This window comes from Gossypium hirsutum, chromosome D09 (genome assembly GCF_007990345.1).
Source record: "Gossypium hirsutum isolate 1008001.06 chromosome D09, Gossypium_hirsutum_v2.1, whole genome shotgun sequence".
In the NCBI taxonomy this organism is placed as follows: Eukaryota; Viridiplantae; Streptophyta; class Magnoliopsida; order Malvales; family Malvaceae; genus Gossypium; species Gossypium hirsutum.
In genome coordinates this window covers 37,764,832-37,790,017 of record NC_053445.1, presented here as the reverse complement: position 1 = coordinate 37,790,017, position 25,186 = coordinate 37,764,832, and the positions used below count along the sequence as shown (strand labels likewise).

Below are 25,186 nucleotides of genomic sequence, written 5' to 3'. Positions count from 1 at the left end.
TAAATAGGCCTCAACTAATCTCTCCTTTGGTCCTTTATGATTTCCAGTTAATTCAACTCCTCCACACATATGTTATTTCAATTTGCTTCCCTTTACAATTTAATCTACATCTCATCATTTTTCTTTACCAGTTCACATTTCGATTACATTTTGGTGTGTTCACAATATCCTATTTAATAAATCAATAAAATAAAATATGTCTTATGTAAGACCCCAATTTTGCTTGGGCCCAATAATAAAATAACAGCAAATAATAATAATAACAGTCCATTTACAAGGCCCGAGAGTCCAAAAAAATTTTATTACAAGCCCAATAACAAAGAGGGGCCCAATGGCCTAAAAACTTAAACTTTTTCAGAAAGCCAGAAACCCTAAGGTTTCTGCACGCCGCCGCCTCCACCTCGCCAATGATTTCTTCGCCCGAGGTCTGATGCCTCGTCTGCCTCTTTCACCAAAACGGCAAAGGAGCACCTTCTGTCGTCACCGTTGACCATGGACACCTATAAAAAGAAAACACAAGGACATAAATACAAACAAGCAAAGAACAGTAGAAAAACAGTAAAAAAAATAGTTTAGTATAACATATTCGGCTATAAAAGCCATGGCAACCATGTATTTTTTTTACTCATGAGGCAATAAAAAAACAGAATATAAAGAAAAATTTCAAAGGTGATTCCTTTATTTTATTTATTTTTTGAATCTGTTATTTTTTATAAAAACATAAAATAAAAAAGGGAAAAGGTTGAAAAACTTACCAGGCGCTTTGTGTTCTGCCATTGTGAGTGGCCGAGGTCGTCCCCTCCAATGAAAGGTGACTCCTTTTCTGATGAAAAGGTTTTCAAAACCCAAAAACCGAAGGATTTTTTGGGATTTTTGCGGCCTTTGGCGGATTTAGATTTTGGGAGCCGAAACGCTCAAAAAGGGGGTTGTGTTGTGAATTCCAACCACCGGAAACGACAGAGCCCGTCGCCAGTGACCGGTGGCCGTCGTGGGGGGCTCACCAAACTTAGGGCCGACCTAAGGGTGGCTTGAAGAAAAAAGGATTTCAATTTCTTTTTTAAACTTAAGCAGAAATGAAATTTTAAAAAAAAAATTGGTTTATATAGGCAGGACTAAACAGTGCCGTTTTGGCCGATGTTCATAGGTCTCAAAGCGGCATCGTTTTGATGCAACCCGAATACCCAACCTGAGTACATCAGGATCCGCGTGTTTTTGCGGCTAGGGTATAATTGCGACCCTAGTCCTTCCGCTTTTTAAACGATTTCCAATACAATCCTGTTTTACTTTTTCTATTTTACCATTTAATTTAATTTTATTTCCATTTTGGTCCATGGGCCATTTTTGGGAAATAGATACCTAAAACGGCGTCGTTTTGACGTTTAGCTCGACAACCCAACCCGAACCGCACAAGATCCGCGTGTTTTGATATGGGGGTCTATTTATTTCCTTGGTCCTTTCGCTTTTTAATTGTTTTTCAATCCAGTCCTATTTCTTTTTTTTTCCTTTTTAAAATTTTTACCATGTAATTTTGTTTTTTCTCCGTTTGGTCCTTCTTAGAACTGTGCGTTTAGTGGGTTTGGGGTAATTTTCCAGTTGATCCCTGTTCTTATTTGCGCATTTTATTCTAGTCCTTTATTTATTAGTTTATTTTTATATACAATTTGTGCTTTTAATTTCATTTAAATTTTAATTCAATCCCTCGTTTATGTAATTTTACCCCTTTCTGAACTTTATTATTATTTATTATTATTATTTTTCTACCTTTTTTATTACTTTCTTTACCTTTTTAAACGTTTAGAATTTATATTATTTATATTCCCTTTTTATGTACTTTATTATTATTATTATTATGATAATGGTTACGACGTGATTATGGCTATTATTACTATAAATTGATGGTGCATTATCATTATTCTAGCATGACATTTTTATTTTACCTTTCATTCGTGTTTTTTTTATTTATTTATTTATCATTCTAATATCATTTTATCTTACCCATCACTATTTTGTTTTATCTTATTAATTACCATGCTGTCATGTTAAAATATATTTATTCATTTTTACACTATACCTAAATAAATTAAATGTATATCATTTTAAAAAATATCGTCGTTTTATCTAACGTATAGAAAATACTTAAAACCGAGGCAATGTTCATTATTTTTGGAATTTAAGGAGTTGTGCTCTTAACTTACGGAGTATGGCCTCTTCCTAAAACCGAAATATCGAATATCCTATTTAAAACAACGAAAAGCAAGATTTAGGTAGCGATTGAATGACGACTATTCTGGTTTTTGAGAATTTAAGGTATCGTGTCCTAACTCATGGGGCATGGTCTTTCCTCTCGATTAACTTGAAATAAGGCATTTTCCATTTAATTTAATTTCGTTAAGTCATATCTTAATAACATTATGCAAAGAGGGATTGTGTTTTAAATTCTCTTCAAATTTTTAATTCTTGACATTAAGATATCAATTAATCAACTAGGTATCAATTTTTGGCGTCATGAGGGTGCTAATCCTTCCTCGGGCATAACCGACTCCCGAACCCTTTTTTGGATTTCGTAGGCTAAAAATTATCGTTTTAGAAAAAACCTAATCTTTTATTAATATAGTTAAAATTTAAGATGACCCGATTACACCTAATAAAAAGGATCAGTGGCAACTCCATTTTTAATTTTAAAAAAAATCAATTTCAAAAAAAGGGTTTCAACACCTTATCTCGGGAATTTAACTAACTCTATTCCTAATATAGCACATTCTATGATACTAAAAATTTTGGGACGTTACTATAAATCTCATTCAGGTTGCTACATTGCCTTCCCTTTTCCATCAACAAAGCTTGGATTTGTGTTGATGTTATTGAAACATTCCTTTACCCCAAGATGTTCATAGGATTTGGTGTTTTCTACATTGACTGCTACACCCACCAAAATTTACATGGGAATTCAGGGCCCAAATCATTTCTTCTTGCTTTAGAATTTCCGTAGTGAGGACTTTATGGAGGAAATGAGGCCATGGCTCCCTAAATGGATGAACCTGTCCTTCTAGGAATAAAAGTCACCAATTTGGATTTGCAATGTCATAATCCATTCAAATTAAATTTTAAGATTTATTATGAAAAGACTCTTGAAATTTTATTATGAAATCCCTTTAGATTTTTTTATAATTTATATGTTAAATTAAATTTACCCCTCAAAATATTTTTTATCTTCTTTTATTTATAACTTAATTTTATGTGTTATGAATTTAAAAAAATCCTTTTGTTATTTATCTTTTTCATTTTACTAATTGATTTTTTTTAATAATCTTTTATAGGTTCTGATCATATATATATATACCTAAAACTATTCATAACTCATTCTCAACCCATAAATAAGAGGATAATGAGCTTCAATGCGCTCGAACATATATCCTCTTATATTAGTAACAATACCAATGTCAATTAAGTTAAGACTCAATCAGTAATTGATTATTATTTTTAAAATTTAGATATTATATCCCGTTATAATCATGTCAACCTAAACAAACTTTTTATAAATTTAATTCATTTGCAAGAATTCAACCAAAATCGTTTGTTTTTTAATAACTTTTCCACATTTATACTTGATGTCTTTTATTTGTTTAACTTCCTACCTTTACTCAAGTTTAAATTTCCAATCTCTTTGTTTTTGTATGACTTAAACACATATGCTAGCTTTTCTTTGGTTTGCATATGTAGTAATTTATTTTTCTTAAAAAAAACATGAAATTTTTAGAAATTTTAGGGTTAATTATATTATTAGTCATTTAATTATTGGTGAGTTTCTTTTTTAGCCACTTAACTATCACAATTTTTACTCTTTTTTTTTGTTACTAACTATTAAATGGCTAATAAAAAGATGATATGACAACTTTCAAAGTTAACATAATAACAGCTTTAACCCTCGATATTCATACATTGTGTCAATTCCATCTTGTTTCTGAAAATTTTAGCACTCAACATTTACACATTATGTACTTTGGTTTTTTTTACAATTTTATTTTTCTTTGTGACCCTTTCACTTAAAAAGCTAAAAAAATTAATTTATTTTCTAAATTTGATAAAAATATGCCAAAAATGAAAGCACCCAAAAATACTATATAATAATTTTTATCTTTTCTTATTATTTTAAAATTAATCTTTAATGTCACAAAAAAAACTGCAAAAAATATCAAATTACACAATATGTAAAATGTTGAAGATTAAATTAGTTATTATGCCAATTTTAAAAACTATCAAGTTAGCTTTCTATTAACAATTTAATATGTTATAACAGAGCATATTGGTTCGAGAGTAAATTAGCTAATATGTTATAACAAGAACATGTTTCATGGAATTAAATTTTATAGATAATTTAGTATTGTAATTGAGCCCTCAAAATTAAGTATCAAAATTTATTTCAGAATACTGCTTAGGTTAATGCTTGTAGAGGTGTTTCTTTTCGGGGGGAATATTGGCAACTTTTTCTACCTATTTTTTTATACTCTCATAGTTTTTGAATTTTGATTTGTTAATATGTGATGATACGGCATTTTAAGATTATATCACATTATTATTTAAAATTTTAAAATATATATAAAATATAAAAAGATGACAAAATTTATAAAAGTATATATTTAAAAAAAATGGATGATGATGTGGGACAATCTCAATAAAATCAAAGTTTTGGGAAAAGCTGTCAATTTTGAAATTGATGTTAAAAAAAAAAGTTTAATGACGAAGGGAAGAAAAATTATCTAGTTCAAAGACTAAATGTTACTCTCTTTTTTCGATATTGACGCAAAGTGCAATGTGTTGACACCATTTTTTTGATAAAACGAAGTTTACTTGAATTTTGAAAACAAAAACGAACATGGGAGTCGCCACCAATTTTTTTTATGAGGTGTGATCGAGTCACCTAAAAAAATGATTGTTTTAATAGATAGTTTGATTTATTAAAACGTTATTTTTCGGTCTACAAAAATCCAGAAAACAGGTTCGGGAGTTGGTTACGCACGAGGAAGGATTAGCACCCTCGATGCGCCCAAAATTGGTACCTAGTTGATTAATTAGTGTCTTAGTGTCGAAGATTAAAAACTTTGAAGAGTTTTAAAAATACGATCCTAAAAAACTCGAATAACATAGATTGAAATTTAATATTCTCTTGTTCTGAAGGAATATCACATCCAGCACACGTTAGGACACGATACTTTAAACCATCAAAACCAAGATCATCTTATGGTTTCAAAAACCCATACTTTGAAGTTTAAAGGGGATATTTGGCTATTTGGTCAAACGAGAAATCGAAACCCAGCACGTTAGGGCACGCTTTCTCGAATTTCCAAATGAAAAATATTGCCTTTATTATTTTTTGGAAAAAACCTCATATCGAGAAAAAAAACATGTCATATCCAATGCGTTAGGACACAACGTATCGAATTCCCAATATGAGAATATATGCCGAAAAATTTACTAATTTGAAAGACATTTGATTACCTCGATTTTAGAAAAAACCATATTCCATAAGTTAGAACACGATATTTTGTTAATTACCGAGAAAATTTAAAAACTTTTGTTTGAACAAATTCATGTATTTGGATTTATCGAGGAAAATCAAAACCCCGTAAGTTAGGACACGACTTTCTCAAATCTCAAAATACGCAAAACATTGTCTTATTTTAAAACTCTTCTCTTTTTTGAATAATGGCGAGTACAACATTTGAACGAGGTGTATTGGTTTCATTCGTGATAAAATGAAACGGTTTATTATGGGCATATGCAAATCGAACGCAACCTTCGAAGTGATGAAATGAAATGAGATGATAATATAAAACATACGATTAATTTATGAATAAAACATGCATCAATGAATGACAATAACATGGAAATATGAACAAACTAGTTATAGTTCACACAATAACAATAATCACACAACTTACATCATTTTTAATAATTGAAGATCAACGATAAAATAATATGCATGAACAACTTAAAGTATATAAATGAAACATTTAAAACGTAGGATATAAGAAGTTTCAAAATAGACAAATAAATTTGACATAAATAAAACGTAAATATAGTTTGAAATGAATAATTTTAAGCAATTTAAAATAAACAATATCTAAACAATTCAAAAGAAATAATATATAACCTAATGTGGATAATCTATGAAACATTTTATAGCAATTCAACATAAATAATATATGGAATAATTTAAAACACTTACTATCTAAAATAATATAAAACAATTTATCATAAATAATATACTTAAAATTAAAAACAAATAAAAAAATAAAAACTGTTAAAAATGATGATATATGGAGAAGAAAATTTTAGGGTTAATATTAAACATGTTAGGGATTAAATCGGGACAAAAAATGGTATTCTTGTGTTTGGTTGAACGGGAATAGAGGTGCAATAGCATAAGGAAAAAAACTAAAATGACTAGAATACCCTTAGCAGAATTTTTGTTAGGTAGATGATTATTGTTATTGTTATTAAATTTTAGTAAGATTATTAATATAAATAATAAATAATTTAATCATATTTTAACATAATTATTATTAAATATAATTTAATAAAAATATATAATTTAATAAAATTCTTAATATTAAATATTCTTATATGAATTTACTAAAATCATAATATATAATACTATAAAATATAATTTAAAATAATTATTATTAAATATAATTTAATAAAAATATATAATTTCCCCCACGTTATTTGGAGATACAGGATACGAAACGAACTAATTGTTTGACTAATCAATGGACTAATTTTGTTTACCCATAAAATACATCAATATATATATTTATGTAATGAGAGTTTTTCATTTACATCCGAGTAAAGTTATTTTAATTTTATATTTCAACTAACTTAACATTTTATCGCCTATATTCTTTTTGGAATATTAATTTTATATCAATCTTATACCATTCTTCTATATCATTTTGATTAAATTTAAGCTTAAATCTTATAAAAATAACATGTTTTAATAATAAAATAAAACAAACTTATTTTATTAAATTCCATAAGTTCAACTTAGTAAACTGTGCTTCTTTTAAAACGAAAAAAGAAAGCAGGTTATGATATAATTTGGTAAATTAAAATTAGTCAATATTCAAACTTTACAATTTAATCATTTGTGTACATACTTTAAGCAAATATTCTCTCCATTGAAGGTGTAGTAGATCACTTCATGCAAGACAACAAATCAAAAAGTACAAAATAAATTTACACATAATACAGGAGTCTCCAATCCATTAAAACTGAAATATAAAGGCCCATATACAAGACTCATGTACATACATGCATATACGAGTCCAATCGCAGATACCTGAACAATAGAAGAATGTAGATAAAATTTGTAAGGCATGATGCTTGCTCCAAGAAGACTCGTCAGGGCAAATGCACTCTCCCCATTCAACTTTGTTGGCATCCCAAGCATGGAAATAGAAATTTCTGGTTGACTGAGGAGCACTCCAAAAACATAAGAAAGCAATATGAAACCTGCTGCATAGATGCATAGGAAACTTGCCCTGCAGTGATCCTAATGTTGAAAATTGTTTAGACTGCTATGACGTTGCAAGGGAGAGATTGTGTAATAAAACAAAGAAGTTTATCATACCAAGGTGGAGGCAAAAACTGGGAATAAAACAGCATCAAGAGCAGCTAGAAAAACACCAGTGGATAGATCCATCCCGAAGAGAAGATTAATCCCATGTGCGACACCCAGGACCTGGGAAAATATAGACATTTTTCATGAGAATAGAACAAATATCACTATATTAAGTGCAAATAAAAAGAATTATAGCTGCCTTTCATTATAGTTTAGAAAAGAAAGCTACCATGGTAAGGTCCAACGCAACCACAGAAAGCTCTGCTTGAACTCCAAGGAATAAACGAGTGGACTTGTCATACTCATTGCTGCAAATCTATCATCACCATAAATTAAGAAATAAATATGTATCATGAAAAGAGTACAACACAAGTCCACAAATAAGCCCAAGCACCTTCGCACATGACATTATGGTTATATATAAGCACTTAATTAAAGATTAATAAGCATGCATTTATATAAAAGGAGTTCTTATGCTTTTTAATCTCGGCAGAAAAATAATTAAACAACATTGGAGAATTTAACTAAATCATGTTGTTACTTTTTATAGAGTTCTACAAGTACACAGATCAGTATAATAGTTGTCAAAGAAATTGTCTTACAAACAGAACAATTCCTAATCTTTTTATTCTTGTAAAATGCACAAGCATGAAAAGAATACCTGAGCAAGACCACGCCCAGTCACCACACCAATTCTAGCTGACAGATATTGACACAAAATGGCAGCACAATTAAAAAGAAGCATGGGAACTACTAGGTCAAAACCAAACCGTGCACCTCCTTCAACAATGGCAACCCACTTCCCAGGGTCAACATATCCAATTGATATTAGAAGAACAGGTAAAACAACAGGGAACATCTGATGAAGGGCACCTCGTTGGTGGTTAGCATTTCCATTTATTCATCCTTTAAAATTTGAGTTTGGCGAATTTCCTGAAGAGCTAATAAAGTAATTCAATAACTCATACCATACAAAATAACCTATCCAAAGCCAATTTAATGCATTCGAGCTATGACCAATGTCAAATTCTAAAACATAGAGAAAGATAATCCACAAACCTTGAAAATTGAAATCATCAACGAGCTCAAAGCATTCCAGCAAAGGATCCTCACGAAGAGACCTGCAATACGACTAGTAGGTTCCCCTACACACACAAGTTGCAGAATCATATCCACAGAACACAAACAAAAAATAATCAACCATACAAATAAACAATCAACAAAAATAAATTTCACCTCCAATATAAAAAGATAACCTTATATCCAGCCTTGATAAAATACCTACAAATACATGTATAGGGCGAAGTATTTGAGATTTGAGCATTAAGAGCAAAGAAAATCGCATATATGCATCTGGTATATGGATACGAAATATGCATAGTTGACCTTTTTGTGATAAGAAATAGCTACTTCCAAAACCTATACTTCCATGGTTTTCACATCAGCCATCTATTTTCCAATTTGTGTGCTACAAAATATAGTGTCATATTTCCATCTAAAGTGAATTGGCCTACACTATTCAGATCTTCATGTTTCAAGGCACAAACAAAACCACATAAAATCTCTGGGAAGAACAGCAAAGGTATTGATGAAGACATTGAAAACATGCATAAAGATATGCTAAGCATTTCAAATATATTGATGAGAAAAATTGAATAAATAAATCAAATAAGCAAGAATCAATATTTCATTTTCTTTCTTTTCTTTTATTTATTTCTCTGTAGAGAAAGAAAGAAGCAGACAAATACCAAAACTTGTGGCATCTGAATGTAACAGAGAAGTAGAACACAGAGAGCCATTCCGCTACAACGATTGCCTACAAAAAGGCTCACATTCACTTTCTACTTACAATAGTATGATCTATATTACCCGGATTCTTCATTTTCTCCAAAGCAAACATGGGATATAAAAATGAAAAAAACTTATATAAAATTCAACAGAGAAAATCAAATAAATTTATCTAAGAAAAAGTAAAAAGAGAATGTGAAGAATAACCTGATTTCACTGTGTCGATTTGTAAGGAGAAACAAAACCCCCAGGCCCCAACAGATTTCGATCGTGACTGAAAATGCAGAGATGGCGTTGGATATTGGCAAAAGGATCAAAGAAATAACGAAAATCACTGATGGGTGCGATGAACAAGAACCTGTAATGAGAAAAGGGAAATCGATTTTAAGGGAACAATGAAAATACCTCTGGAAATCGGTTTCTTGTTCTTGATAAAATGAAAAAAATCAAAGAAACGATGAACAATCAGAGTGAGTGGAAGGCAGAAAACGGAATAGCAAAAAAGAAAAAAACGCGGAATAGGTAATCGGCGCTGAGGGGGCGTAATGCCTATTACGCTCAATCAAGGTAATAGGGGAGTAATCGATTCCGGGGGAATGGGGTTAGAATTGGGTCAGCATTCGATCGAATCGAATCGAATCGAAAATTTCCGAGTTAATCGAGTTTTTGAATCTCATTTTATCATCCTAATTTTATTTAAAATTTTCTCGAATATTTGTTCGAGTTAAATTTTAAAAAATAATTTTGGGTCCTTGTAACCATTGTCACCCATCGCAATAAAATTTGTCTACCTTAATCAAATTTTTTATTAACTTTCATCACTTCATAATTTATTTATTAATTTTTTATATATTGGTTAGCTTCTTTGCTTGCTTAGTTGTTTCAATTATCTTCAGATTCTTGTCACTATGTATTTTAGAATTAAAAAATATATTAAATGTAAAAATATGATTTTTTAATAAAAGTTATTTTAAAAATAAAATGTGAAATTGATATCAATATAAAATTTTAATACGAATATTTTATGGCATAATTAATAATTCAATTTTAATATAAATATTCAATATGACTAAACAATTCAATAATATAAATAATATAAAATGTGAAATTTAATTTAATAATGTAAATAGTAGATATAAAAAAATTATTACTATTTATGTTTAGTGATTCTTTTTGGATAATTTTGATTTTTTATTTGAGAGTAAAGGGTGTGAAGTAAAAGTTTAGGGGAAAAATAAAAAAGTTTTGGGAATAAAAGTTTGAGGAAAAGTAAATAGGGGAGTAAAATTTTGGAGGGAAAATATTTAAAAAAAAAATTGGAGGGGGGGTTTGGGATAGATGAGAGGTAAGATGGGAAGGGAATAAAAGTTTTAGGGGAAAAGTGGGAGGGAGTAAAAATTTTTGGGGGAAAATAAAAGGTTTTGAGGGTTTTGGGGAGTAAAATTTTGAGAAAAAATAAATGGGAGAGTAAAATTTTGGTGGGAAATGGATTTTGGGTAGATTGGGGGGTTGGGAGGGGAGTAAAAGTTTTGGAGGGAAAGTGGAAGGAATAAAAGTTTTGAAGGAAAAGTAAAAAGGTTTGGGAGTTTGGGGTAAAAATATAAAATATTATAGTTTGATATTTGAATTATTCGAATTATTCGAGTTATTCGAATTCGAAAACTCAACTCGATTCGAACTCGAAATTTAAAAAAAATTCGAGTTGATTCGAATAACTCGATTAACTCGAATAACTCGATTCGTTTAACTCGAAATTTGAATTTTTTTTCGATTTTTTCGATTCGAATCGAATTTTGCTCACCCCTAGTTACAATGAACCAAACGGCCGTTTCCTAGTGGGCTCGCTGCATAGGGGGAATACGCATGCATTCCCCCCAACCAAACGCGCTGTTAAAGTAAAAACTGCAATAAAATAAACTAATAGGACCAAAGTCAAAAGGCGCGCAAAGGTTGAGGACCAAAATGGAAATATTTCCCTGTCATTCGAACGATGCCGTTTCAGGGGACAGCATCTGTGCATGGTCTAAGGACCAATTTGAAACATAAGCAAAATTTAAGGTCGAAATCAAAAAATAAAAAAAATTACATTGAACGCGTCTAAAAAACGGAGGGATTTATTGTGCAAATATCCCCTTTAACGAAAACGCGCGAATCCTCCTTACAGGTCGGGTCAACACGCAGATCTAAGGGGCTAAACGACGTCGTTTTAGGGCTATTGTATCCAGCCCTAAACAACGCCGTTTAGTCGGCCTTTATAAATCAAATTTTTTTTTGAAAAAAAATTCATTCCTCTCCCTTTTTTTTAAAAAAAACTGTGGGTTCTCTCTCAAACCCTCTCTCCTTTGTCTCACCCCCAACCGACGGCCACTGACAATGGCGCCGCCGTGCACGGTGGTCGAAAAAGAAAGAAAAAACCCATTTTGCTCCTTTTTCTGAGTAAAGCCCTAACTTGGTGTTAAAAAAGTCCAAATACCCTTTAAACTCAAAAAAACAACGAAGAAAAAAGAAAAAGTTAGGAACTTTCTGACTTCCCACTACCGTCAGTGGGGCTTTTGGTGAACCCACTGGCTCAACCACCCTCAAGACCGGAGAAAACCTCCGACTACGGCTACAAAGGTAACAAGATCTACACCTTTCGATTTATTAAATAATATTTATTTATTTATTTTAAAGTATATAAAAAGATAAAAGAAAATAAGAAAAGCCTTGATCTGCTCAAATTTCTTTTTTGTATTTAGAATCAGTGTTCGAAAAAAAACCAAGAGAGGAAAAAACTACATGAGACCGTTCGGGCTCTTATAGCTGATTTACAGACTGTTATCTTATATTTTTTGTCTATTTTTGTGCTGTTTCTTCTGCTTGGTTGCGTGTTTGCAGGTGACTGTGGCGGGCTACAGAGGCAGAGAGCAGGTGCAGATGGGACGTGACGAACGGCGGTAGCAGAGGCTGTCAGGGGTTAGAAGAGCGGCGGCACTTTAGGGTTTCCCTTCGACTGAAAATTTTTTTAGGTTGTTGGGCTAGGGTTTGTTTTTATTTTGGGCCTGGTTTGGTTGTAATGGGTAGGGGTTTAGGCTTGGGTTTCAATTGGGTATTGGGTTAGTTGGGCCACAGGCAAAATGGGCTTGTACAGAATGTTTGAAGACATATATAATATGGTTAAAGTACTTGGGAGGTCTTTAGATTATAGGGATTAGATAGAATTAGCCCCTCTATTATTAAGTGAATCAATTGAGTCCATATATTATTAGAAAAATCATATACATCTAAATTGTAATAGAGTTAACATTTACTGTAAAAAATGTATTGAATATATTTTTTTTTCAATTGTAGTTCAATTCTAAACAAAAGATTTCATTTAGAGAACCATAAAAACTTTAAAAATATGAACTTTGTTAAATAGTAAAGAATATTTTTTAAAACATTAAATGCCAATTCTTATTAAATTAAACCATTTAATAGTAAAGGGACTAATTTGAGCTAATCTCTATAATAGAGATACCTCTCATATACATTCACCTGGGATTAGACCTATTCATGGGCCGGGCGGCCCGGCCCGGCCCGACGGCCCGCCCGAAATATGGGAGGGTTTGGGTAAAAATATAGGCCCGAAATATGGGCTTGGGCAAAATTTTAGGCCCGTTTAAAAAATGGGCCGGGCCTCGGGCAAGATTTTTTGGCCCGGGCCCGGCCCGGCCCTGCCCGAAAAATATTAAATATATATTTTTTATTTTTAAAATATAATAGTTTTTTATTTTAAGTTTATTTACTTTTATTTCCTTGACTAGTGTTACAAAATAATAATAATAAAACATCAAGTTTGTTTTACTAATGAAATGTTAGATTTTGTTACAACAATTAATACAATTAATACAATTAATAATTTGATAAATTTACTAATCAAATGTTAGATTTTATTACAACAATTAATACAATTAATAATTTGATAAATTTACTAATCAAATGTTAGATTTTATTACAACAATTAATACAATTAACAATTAATAATTTGATAATTTTACTAACAATTAATTTTAATAACAATTAGTTTTAATTTTATTAAAAAAATAATTTTAATTTTAATTTTAATTAAAAACGGGCCGGGCCGGGCCGGGCTCGGGCCTCATATTTTTTCTTTGGTCCGGGCTTGGGCAAAATCTCAAGCCCATATTTTGGGCCGGACCCGAGCCTAGTAAATAGGCTGAATTTTTTGTGAGCCCGGCCCAAACCCGGCCCGGCCCGACCCATGGACAGGTCTACCTGGGATGGGATGGGTTGCACTAAATGCGAACAGAAAAATAAATAAAAAAGCAAAAATTAAACCGATCATAATAGTAGTAACTAGTAAGCAGGGATCATGTGAGCCTCACTCTCTGGCATGAACACGATCCTTCCCAACCAAACTTACAGAAAGGTGCAAGTCCCACCCTGGTGGTTAGCCCTCCTTCCGGCCCCTCCTTGATCGGTTGACAGCTTATCACACGCCACAAGACTTCACCGCCCTCAACCTCAAGTCAATATTATGGATTGTCGGGACCCAATGCTCTGGCATTGACCTAAAACTTATATAACGTAAAATGGATTTACATTGAACGCATAATACTTGTATGTATACATCTACATTTACTGTCATGAACTCTATAAAAAATATACACTCGATTCAGTAATTAATGCATAATGTTTTTAGCCGATATATTAGGATCATCGTCAAGACAACAAATCTCGAAAACCTCAATTGTACCCTAGCCAACAACATCTTGCATGTTAGTAGAATCTCGTATAATTAAAGCGCATATACAAATGCATTGAGCTCTAAAATATGGGCATGCCCCAAATGGCGGCATGAGCTGCTGCGGAATCTTGGAATTTTCTTGTTTACTTGTTATTTTTTTACTTCCCTTAATAATACTCCACTGGGGTCTCCGGACAGCTTCCATCTGCTACAACTTGTCTACGAAATGGTGGAGGTACATATGGTGGGGTTGTGCATCTTAGCAATGCCCAATTGACCCCGTGGAAGAACGGATGGTGCTTGATGGCTGATGCACCCATTGTGGACCCTAACCGCCTTGCAGGATCCTTGACCAGTAGCTGGTGAATTAGATCCTTAGCCGCCGTGGGAATTGTTGGTTCTTTGGGGAACTCAAGGGCTCGAGCCACAATATTAGCTAGGGTTAGCTCATGATCGACGCCCTTAAATGGTGTTACCCCATAAAACAGTTCATACATAAAAATCCCCAGTGTCCACCAGTCCACAGGGCTACCATGGCCCTCCCCGGATACAATTTCTGGTGCCAAATACTCATGAGTCCCAACAAAAGACATGGAACGGACATCCATTGGTTCAGCCACAAACTCAGGCCCACCACGGTGGCTAGACTTCTTTTTGCGTTTGCGTTTTGGGTGGAAACATGACACTGCAGATACTATGCAATTAGGTATAATGCATGAAGAGGATATAAAAGGAAGTTGATGTATAGGATAGACGTTTTGGGGAGCTGGAAGCAGTGGTTTTTTATTAGAAATAATCTGGGGTGTTGACGTAGATTCATCGCACTTTAATGAGAGGTCAAAGTCCGTGAGCATAATGTGACCATCTGATCGAACAAGCACATTTTCAGGCTTTAGATCGCGATAAACAATCCCTAACATATGAAGGTACTCTAACGCTACCACCATTTCTGATGCATAGAACCTGCAGACACCAATAATAAAAGCTTGTATTAAGATCAACAACCAACCAACGAAGCAATCAACTACTTATAATTTAATCAGCTTCATCATTATCTCCTAACACTACAATCTCAAGCAAGGGTCCCAACTACCTTGCTTCCACCTCTCCAACATTATGCATGCTATGTATAAGAGGCCAGCGTGTCTCATTTTCTAGCTCCCCTCAGAATCTTATCATGCACCTAGATGTTCCCTGGTTGTCTTAGATGGAGATAATTTTTTTTAAAAAAAAAAGTATGAAACATATCTGTATCTGATGCGTTTACAGTGGAATACTAGTAAAAATATAGCCGATAAATATCAAGTAACAAGGAGAGAGACCTAAAAAGAAGCAAAAAAAAAAAAAAGAAAACAGGGTCTACCATCATCACAGCTTAAACATAGAATTCAGATTTTTACGGATTCAAACCAAAGAGAAGAAAAAAAAAACAAACCTTCCCCTTTGTTCACTACTGATGACAAACATATAGAGCCTAACTACTCAGTAATCACTACCAGTATCGTATCTGCCGAAAGTGGAACTTTTGATCATGAAGATCATATAAAAAGACGTATAATACTAGTATAAGATGCGCAACTTGCTCTAGTGGTGATTTTATTCTCATTAATTTCTCAGACCCAACATGGCATTATCATTCATGCAACCATTTTTCCTTAAAACTTAGCGATATGCCCATTCGAATCATTTGATTAAGTTTTGCAGTAAAATAAAAGAAAATGTGATTAGTACATTGTTAAAAGGGAATTAAGTCAAAGTCTAGAAAGATAATAGTGGATCCGTGGTAGTGGTGGTAGTAGTGGTAGTAGTAGTACAAGCTTGAGAATGCATCATATGATGGGATCATCATCATTCCACTCCTCTGCTGGGTAATCAGAATCTCAAGTACTTCCAACTCTTTAAAAAGTCCACCAATGAGCAGTGGAATTCATTAAATAACAAAAAGAAAGGAACAAGAAGTGCATTTAGTGGCTCTTGTACCCAAAAACTAAAAGGGTGTGGCGAGCATTGATGCAATATTTTAAGGCAAATTTGAAAAAGTGATTTTGAAAAGATACTTTAAAAAATATATATATCAATTTCAAAACACGATGTTATAAGAGGAAAGGTTTAATGGAGAAAATAGAAAAAGTAACTTTCAAAAGCTTTCAGTTAAAATCAAATCGTTGAAAGATAAATAAAGCCTTAGGCACATAGCTGCTAAAGAGGTCAAATCTCTACTACGTTCTGACCACAATAGCGGATCTACCCCTCCATCAAACAAATTTACGAAATGATAAAAAAAATTTGAAATTGATGTCAACCGTGACGCTGTGATTAATTTTAGTTTTGTTTTAATTCTTGGTCGATGGATTAAAAATCATAGTAATTATCAAAATTGAGTTAAATTCTATTATGTATATTAAAAAAATCAAAACCGTAATTTTCCTTAAACCGGACCAAACTTTATCATCGCTATATATGACCTGATTTACAGCGAGAAATAGTCTACTGGGCCCTCCCCGCCCTGACAATCCTACCAGATTCTGAGCCTTTCTCTCGATACATCACGTCAAATATAAAGCAGAGTTAAAAAAAAAAGAGACGTTAACGGTTGGCAGGGAGGATATACCTGACGGCGGATTCTGGGAAACGTTTGAGAGGTTGATGTTGGCGGAGGACGTGAAGGTCGCCGCCTGGACAAAACTCTGTTAACAAACAGAGCCATTTAGGGGAATCGATAGCGGCGTAAAGCGAGGGTAAGAAAGGATGGTCCAACAATTTGAGTATTTCCACCTCAGTCCTTGCTCGCCCTTCTTTACTCCTGGACGCTAGCTCTTTCTTGTCCATCACCTTTGCTGCAAAAAGGACTTCGGTCTTGCTGCTGCTTTTACTGTTGCTGTTGTTTTTGTTTGTGTCAGCGGCATTGGAGCTGGAAGGTGGTGCATGAGACTTGAGTTCGGCTAAGTAGACAGAGCCGATATCGCCGGACCCGAGGCGAAGGGAGAAGCGGAGGTCGGCGAGGGAGAGCGTGCATGAGCGTAGGGACTTGGAAGAGAATGAACCGTGAGCGGAGGGAGCGAGAGAGGAAGAACCGGAGTTGGAGGCGGAGCCTGAGCTGGTGCTGCGGTTTACAGTGGCGCTGGAACATGAGGTGAAGCTTACGCTTTGGAGATCGTCGGCTAAGTCGTCGAGCCACGGCTCCATTGCTTTTTACGGTGAGAAGCAAAAAAGAGATGGAGGGAGGGCAGGAGATAAAGGGGCAGAGGGGAAGAGAGAGCTGCGTTTGAATGTTTGATAAAAGGGTAGATGGGTCGGGTCGGGTCGGGCCCCAGATGAATTGGATTTTGCGTTACGGATTAAATCAAGGAATTGGTCAAAGTCCATTCTATGATTTTATAGATTTGTTCGTGAATTAGAAATTAAGCAAAGAAAAATGGCATTTTCTATTTTTTCCCCTAATTAATGGGTTATTATATATATAGTTATAAAATAATTTTTAGTTTGCTTCAGGGAAATTATATTAAAGAATGAACAATTTAACAAGCAAAACGTTCTATTGCGGTATTATTTGTTGCACAAAAATTTAAATAAATAAATAAATAAAACTTCACAGGATATTAAAACTGGGTAGAAAGAATTTAATTTAATTTTAAAGCCATGAACGGCCAGGGTCTCCTATCTCACTGGAGTTGGAGAGAGCTACGAAGAAGGTGAGAAACAGGGAGCAAGGTGACCTCTCAGATTCCGAATTGATGGAAACCGGAGAATCGGAAAAACAGAAAACTTTAGACAAGTGTTAATGAGGATGGAGGAGTGGCGTAAGGTCAAGAACCGATTTTGAGGAAGTGGATATTGTGATACAGGAAGGAGATTACAAAATATCTTACGAGGCTCGATACCCATCAATCAACTTTTCTGAGAAGATGCACGAATAGATTGGTCGCAATATGGCCAACACGCTGGTGATTAGGTTGTTGGGCAGGAGCATTGGTTATAGGACTATGTTGAATACAGTGAATGGTATGCTGAAATGTATTGATGATGAGATTGAAATGTGATACATGGTTATAATGTATATTAACTTGATGTTACCCTAATAACAATTCTGAATATCGTCAAATTAGTTGGCATGCCTTAAGTTGAGAATCATAGTTGTCAAGTCACTCGGGATAGTAAAATTGTAAGAATAATGAAAGTCATTGTTGTTGGGGCATTTGGGATGATAGAATTTTGGATTGAAAAACCATCGTTGTCGGGTCATCCAGGATGGTAGAGCATTGAAATAGAGTAAATTATCGTTGCCGAGCCACTCGGGATGGTATAGTGAATATAGGTAATGAAAGTCATTATTATCGAGTTACTTGGGATGACAAGAAAAGTATACGATGATAAGGAATTGATGAATTGGTATATTGTGTTTGTATGTGTGTTACGATAGATAAGATGAACAAACTTCCATATGAATTAGTTGATAACAAGCCCTAAGGGCTGAACGATTACGAAAGAGTCTTGTAAATGATTTAAAGATAGTTAATAAATAAGTTGAACTGATTTATCATTGACGTTATATACCTCGTGACAATTACTAATGCATATGTTATTATGTTTTAATTCATGGATTTATTATTCAACGACTTCACTCAGCGTACAATTTATTTTCTCCGTGCACAGTTATAGTTGACTTGTGAGAGTGCTAGCAATAGGTTCAACATCCAAGCAACAATCCCCGACTCATCAAAGTTCATACAATTTCTATTATGTTCCCAAGTTTGGCATGTACTTAAATTGAGTCATTTTGGTATTTAACTATGTTTATATGTACTTATGGTTTAAAAGATTAATATATAAGTCTGGTTAATTGAATATGGCTTGTAAAGAGAATTAGATTTGGTTTCAAATCTAGTTGAATTGGTGTGATATGTTATAATGCTAATGATCTTGATGAAATAGCTAGAAATGTGCATGATTTGGCAAGTAGTTAGCTTATAGTTGATAAGGTGTTAGCTTAGTTTTTGGTTGAGGTTTTGGTGTGTATAAATTGATGTTATTTGTTGGATTTATTGGTTGAACATAATATGAATGTGTTTAGAATTAATTTGGAAAATTACAGGTTGTTAAATAAGGAGAAATTACAGAAATAATATATGACGTCGCGACGTCAGACGTACCACGTTGTGACAAGAAATGACCTATAATGACACGGCGATATGACGAACCCCGTCGTCTCGATGAGTCCAATACAATAACGTCACGACGTCGAGTGACCTGATGTCGTGATGTGACAAACTATTTGGAAACGTCACGATGTGCAAAAGACAATGTCATGACATCAACCCTATTTTTTAAAACTTTTACAATTTAGTCCTGGTTTGATCTCAGGTTAACTTTAGAGCTTTCGTAAGCTCATATAGGACCCAGAAATGATTATTTATTGTATTGTTTGCTTATAACTCTTATGTTGGCATGATTAATGATATAAATCGTATTTAATTTGATCGTAGTTGCTTCGGCAACGAATGCGACACCTTATAGCTCGGACCAGGTAATCGAGTTAGGTATGGTGTGTTTTACTCATCATCAAATTTAATTCTCATACCAAGTAGTTTAGTAAAAAAACTTGAAACTCATTCAAATGTTCGGCTATAGAAGTCCCTTCCTTGTAACTCAATGTCATCATTCTCTTAAGCATTAACAACTTGTTATTGTCGAACTTTGAAACATACAAGTTTTCAAGCTTGTTCCACAATTTACCCGCATGTGTCTCTTGATCAATGTGGTTATAAACATTCTATTCAACAAATTGCCGAATAAAATCGCACATTTGCTGATGCTCAAATTCCCACTCTTCATTAGTTTTCGACTTGGGTTTTTTAGTAGCAAAAACAAGTAGGTGTAAAGCCTTCACAAATAGAAGATCTTTCATCTTGTTCCGCCAAAATTGATAATTTTCATGATTATTGAACACGAGAACCAAGCTGCACAATTTCAATCCCAATAAATCAATTCAGTAATTATGGCAAACCCAATAATAAAATAAATCAACAATCGATGCAAATCAAACCACAATATCACAAAGAAAAATAATAAATCGAAACACAATTTTTACTTGGAAAGCCCTTTTAAAGTAAAGGGTAAAAATCTTGGGACTTTGAAAGTCCACAAAAAAATCAAAGTCTTGCTACAAGATCACAAACAAACCATAATAAAGAGTATAAAACTCAAACAGAGCTATCTCCAAGTAATCTCAAACAAACTTTAAGTTGAGAATATCACTAAAAAGGGGATAACTTTAAAAATCGAAAACTCAAACCTACAGTACCCGAAACGTAAATCAAACTGTACACATTAAAAAAATTTCAAATCTACTATATACCGTTAAAAATCAACTCCGTTGAACACCAAATGAACCCCTATCCAAGAAAATACGAAAAACTTATCAATGTAAATATAAATATATATATATCATCTCTTGGGAAAATTACATAAAAAAGCCCTTTTTTAAAAAAACTTACCGAAATGGGCCCGATAAATAATTATTTACCGAAATGGGCCCATATCGAAAAAGCGCGTCCACGTTAGCGTGATGTCAGAGTACGTGACAGGAAAACGCGTCCTCAAGGGCGCTCTTTGTCCACGTGGATAGAAAGCGCACTGACGTGGACGCGTTTTCTTGCCACATCAGTGCGTCCCTAGGGATGCGTTTTCCCCGCGCGTGAACAGTGCAACGACTATTTTTTGACCGCTGGTGAAGCCCCCAACGGTAAAAAAAACTATAAAAACCCCCCACCCCTTCATTTTTTTCACAAATTAATCCTTTTTCTATTATTCTCTCAATTTCCTCTCAATTTGCTCTTAATTTCCTTCCAAATTTCTCTCAAATCCCTATTTAATCACAATTTACTCTCAATTTCCTCTCAAATTTCTCTTAAATCCCTATTTTTTAATTATTTTTAAAAAATTTTTGAATTTTTTTTTAAATCGTAAAAATTTGTACGAATTTAGCAATGGCCGGAGATTTGATTCGTCTTGATAACAAGCACATATCCCTAGAACAAATGAAAATGGTAAGTGTTGAATTTATTTTTTAAATATTATTTAAGATTTTTTTATTTATGCATTTTTAAATAATTATTAATTTATAATTTGTTATAAAAGTCTGTAGATCGGATATTGGAATGCTATATCCGTAATATGCATGGTCCTCCATCACCGTTGGTAGAGAATTACATGCGGGAAGCTGATTTTTGGCACGTGGCGATGGTAGGTAGGGGATGCAAGTTGGACTCGAAACTTATCAGTGCGTTGATTGAGAGGTGGAGACTCGAGACGCACACATTGCATCTTCCATGTGGAGAGTGCACTATTACTTTGGAAGATGTCAATCTGCAATTGGGATTGCCGGTGGACAGGTACCCAGTCACCGGGTCTGTTCAATCTGACGATTGGGGAGTGGTATACTACGAGCTTTTGGGCGCTATTCCGGAGAAAATTAACGGATGTCAGATCGAGATGGGCTGGTTATGAGACACATTCCCGAATCTGGATGATGATTCAACCGAAGTAGAAAGAATCTGATATGCTCGGGCATACATTCTTCAAATAATTGGAGGTTATCTAATGTCAGACTTGTCACGGAACCTCGTACATCTAAGATGACTGCTGAAACTCGTTGATTTTAAAGTAGCTGGTGAATTGAGTTGAGGGTCTGCCGTGTTGGCAACATTATATCGGGAGATGTGGGGGGCGACGTGACTGAGTAAAGCGAAAACCGGAGGTTGCCTGTCACTACTGCAGTCATGAGCACAATTTCGCTTTCCATTTTTACGTCCTCGAGTGGACCACCCATATACATTCCCACTCATAACGATGTAAATTTTATATTAGATTTTACAATTATTACGTAGATTTTAAAAATAATAGTATGCTAAAATTTTATTTAATTAGGTGGAACCATTCGGCAAGTTATGCTCGATTACCTACCTCTTTTGAAGATATGCAGCTTCTATTAGACCAACAGTCAGAAGCACAAGTAAGTATTATATAAAATTGATATTTATTTGTTGAGCTAGTCGATTGGTATTTAGTATTTATTATTATGTATTTTGTATATAACTAATATTTCCACATGTTCATATAGTTTCAATGGACACCATACGAGGATCCGGCAATTCGGGCAGTAATTCCGGATGAGTACCTCCAAAATCCGAACGCTTGTCATGCGAAAGTACCATTGGTCAACTATGCGACCGTGGAGATGCACCAGTCAGACAGAGTATTACGGCAATTTGGATATAGACAACCGATTCCCGTGGCACCTGAGGTGTTTGATGATCAGCACAAAATTGACCTACGGCAATTGCATACGGATTGGCCGAGATTCTGGTCGTACTACATCCAAATGTGGGAAGATCGGTATGATTATATACCTACTCGAGAATCGATTATCGTTTCGGAGTTAGCGTGCGTGCCGGAATACATGCTATGGTTTAGGATCTATGGCAAGTCGTATTTACTGTCGGCAGAGGAGAGGCAGCGGCAATTACGTGTCCAAAAGGAACGACGTGGGCTTTTAAATCCAAGATGAAGGGACGACGATGCAGGCCCATCAACGAGGCCTAGACATTCACCCGGCCCATCATCAGCAGCCATTCAATCACCAGGCCCAACGAGAACACTGACACAGTCACCCGACCCAGCAATTCAACCGACGATACCCACGACACAGCCTTTTCAGATGATGCCAGGTGCATATCCTAGCCCTTTATGTATCTTAGCTCTTATATGTTTCCTTTTCACCTGTGCGTATCCATGACACAGGCCCGGTTCATCTCTATTTTCTATTACGCCGAGTGAACCATCGATGTATAGGCCAGCATCGCACGAGGGATCACAAGAGGGGCCGTCGGGGAGCTCTTCTTTTTACCAATCCCCATCATCGTATGGGTTTCAAACAGCTTCGCCGTTGGTGATGCAAACACCTCCATAGTCACTATTCTATCAAGGTGGCTCATCGTCATAACACCGACAACCAGATACCCTACCGGAGGAACCAGAATCTCCGCCGGAGCAACCACAACCCCTGCCGGAAGCTTGACAAATGAGGAATCCAGCGCGTAACCGTCGACGGCCGCCATGTGGCATTGAATCCGGCGGGCACAGAGATTAATTTTTATTTTAATATATTTGTACAAACATTTTGAATATTTTGATATTATTTGATGTAATAAAATAGAAATTCTTCTATATTATTTCATGTACTAAAATAGAAATTTACTTTTACAGTTTTAATATAATAGAAATTCTTTTAAATAAGGCAATATGTTGGTTTTTCCTTAAAAACCCTAACAAAAACCCTAACCCTAACCCTAATCTGATTTTTAAAATTTTTTTAATTAAATTACTCAAGTATCCCTAAACCTTAATTTAATTGATTTTTTCTTAAAAATAATAAACACGAAAACTAATCCAATTTTGAAAATTTTTTAAATAATTTAATTGACAAACCCTAAACTCTAAACCCTAACTTATTTAATTTTTCCTTAAAAACCCTTAACTTAAAAATACCAAAACCCTAACAAAAACCCTAACCCTAATCTGATTTTTAAATTTTTTTAATTAAATTATTCAAGTAATCTTAAACTCTAATTTAATTGATTTTTTCTTAAAAAATAATAAACATGAAAACTAATCCAATTTTGAAAAGATTTTAAATAATTTAATTGACAAACCCTAAACTAGAGGTGTTCATGGGCCGAGCAAAAAATATGGGAGGGTTCGGGTAAAAATATAGGCTCGAAATATGGGTTTGGGCAAAAAAGCGAGGCCCGTTTAGAAAACGGGCCGGGCTTCGGGCACTACTTTTTTGGCTCGAGCCCGGCACGGCCCAACCGAATATATAATAAATAAATATTTTTATTCTTTAATTTTAAAATATTTTTAAAATACTTTTTTTATTCTTTTTATTTTTAAAATATTTTTTTGGTGTTTATTAAAAAATGGGTCGGGGCGGGCCGGGCTCGAGCTTAGAATTTTTTTCCCACGTCAGGCCTGGACAAAATTTTAGACCCATATTTCAGGCTAGGTCGGCCCCGGGCCTAAGAAGCGGTCCAAAAATTTTTTGAGCCTGGCCCATGAACACCTCTACCCTAAACTCTAATCCCTTATTTATTTAATTTTTAACCCTAAACCCTAAACCTTAAAACTCAAAAACAGACAAAACGCGTCCCTGAGGGAGCGTTTTCCTATCACGTACCTTGACATCGTGCTAACGTGGACGCACTTTCGAGAAAATGGGCCCATTCCAATCGATAAATTTTAAAAAAAAATAAGACTTTTATGTGTAATTTGCCGTGATGTCTTTCTCTTTTGACTTGCAACACACTTTTCACCATAGGAAAAGTTGCTGGCCCACACTTGTGTATATATATATGTAGGGCACACAAATAGATAGTGGGACCCTTGGGGACATGCCCATCAAGTTTGGGAGTTGAAAAGCTTGAATGGTTTGATTAGCAGGAATAGAGCTTCCCTTATTATTTACAAATATGTATCCTGATACATTAATATTTGTTGTTGTTGGGTGAAAACATTAAGTATGAGAAGGTGAATGTTACCCAAATGCCAGCAACCAGCTGGCATATGATTATTGTATCAATCAACAATTAATGTAGCAAAAGTTGGGTAGCTTTCTTAACTTCACTAATTAATTTCACCATATTATTGTAATTGCTTTTCATGCAAGTCTGTCCCTTCCCCTTTTCTATGCAATTTTAACTTCTTTCTTCTTTTTATTTATTAATTAAAATATTGAAATTAAATCATTATATATATACACATACAAGATAAATATATATATAGTTTATACCATACCTTAAAAAATGCCCATCTAACATACAATCGCAGTCCTTATCCTCCTATGTATCTTTATATATTGTTATAGGAAAATGTGGTTTTAATACATAATTAAAATTTTAATCTATTTTTAAGCTTTTTAGTTTAACATTGTATTTAAAATTAGTTTTAAAACATGGATAATGTAACTCATCAACTGAGTTAACCCACAAACA

The 25,186-nt window shown here is 34.0% G+C and overlaps 2 protein-coding genes across 9 annotated transcripts; both read right to left on the bottom strand.

Moving 5' to 3' along the window:
* Nucleotides 1-7,157: 7,157 nt before the first annotated feature.
* On the bottom strand, nucleotides 7,158-10,016 carry LOC121203602 (ethylene-insensitive protein 2). 8 transcript variants are annotated; one of them, XM_041100538.1, is made up of 9 exons: nucleotides 9,815-9,993; nucleotides 9,617-9,683; nucleotides 9,370-9,437; nucleotides 8,858-8,902; nucleotides 8,681-8,766; nucleotides 8,283-8,562; nucleotides 7,851-7,937; nucleotides 7,631-7,741; nucleotides 7,158-7,552 (listed from the first exon to the last, which is right to left on the bottom strand). In XM_041100538.1, exons 6-9 carry the CDS (start codon nucleotides 8,478-8,480, stop codon nucleotides 7,217-7,219), a joined length of 732 nt encoding a protein of 243 aa, XP_040956472.1. In that variant the 5' UTR covers nucleotides 8,481-8,562; nucleotides 8,681-8,766; nucleotides 8,858-8,902; nucleotides 9,370-9,437; nucleotides 9,617-9,683; nucleotides 9,815-9,993; the 3' UTR covers nucleotides 7,158-7,216. The 8 variants fall into 8 exon arrangements, with proteins under 8 accessions (XP_040956472.1, XP_040956470.1, XP_040956473.1 ...); XM_041100536.1 differs by having other exon boundaries at nucleotides 9,617-9,993; XM_041100539.1 differs by lacking the exon at nucleotides 9,370-9,437 and having other exon boundaries at nucleotides 8,283-8,554; nucleotides 9,815-9,990.
* A 3,958-nt stretch (nucleotides 10,017-13,974) lies between these two features.
* Nucleotides 13,975-18,052, bottom strand: LOC121203601 (serine/threonine-protein kinase D6PKL2). Its single transcript, XM_041100534.1, has 2 exons — nucleotides 16,750-18,052; nucleotides 13,975-15,101 (listed from the first exon to the last, which is right to left on the bottom strand). Exons 1-2 carry the CDS (start codon nucleotides 17,322-17,324, stop codon nucleotides 14,306-14,308), a joined length of 1,371 nt encoding a protein of 456 aa, XP_040956468.1. The 5' UTR covers nucleotides 17,325-18,052; the 3' UTR covers nucleotides 13,975-14,305.
* Nucleotides 18,053-25,186: the final 7,134 nt, after the last annotated feature.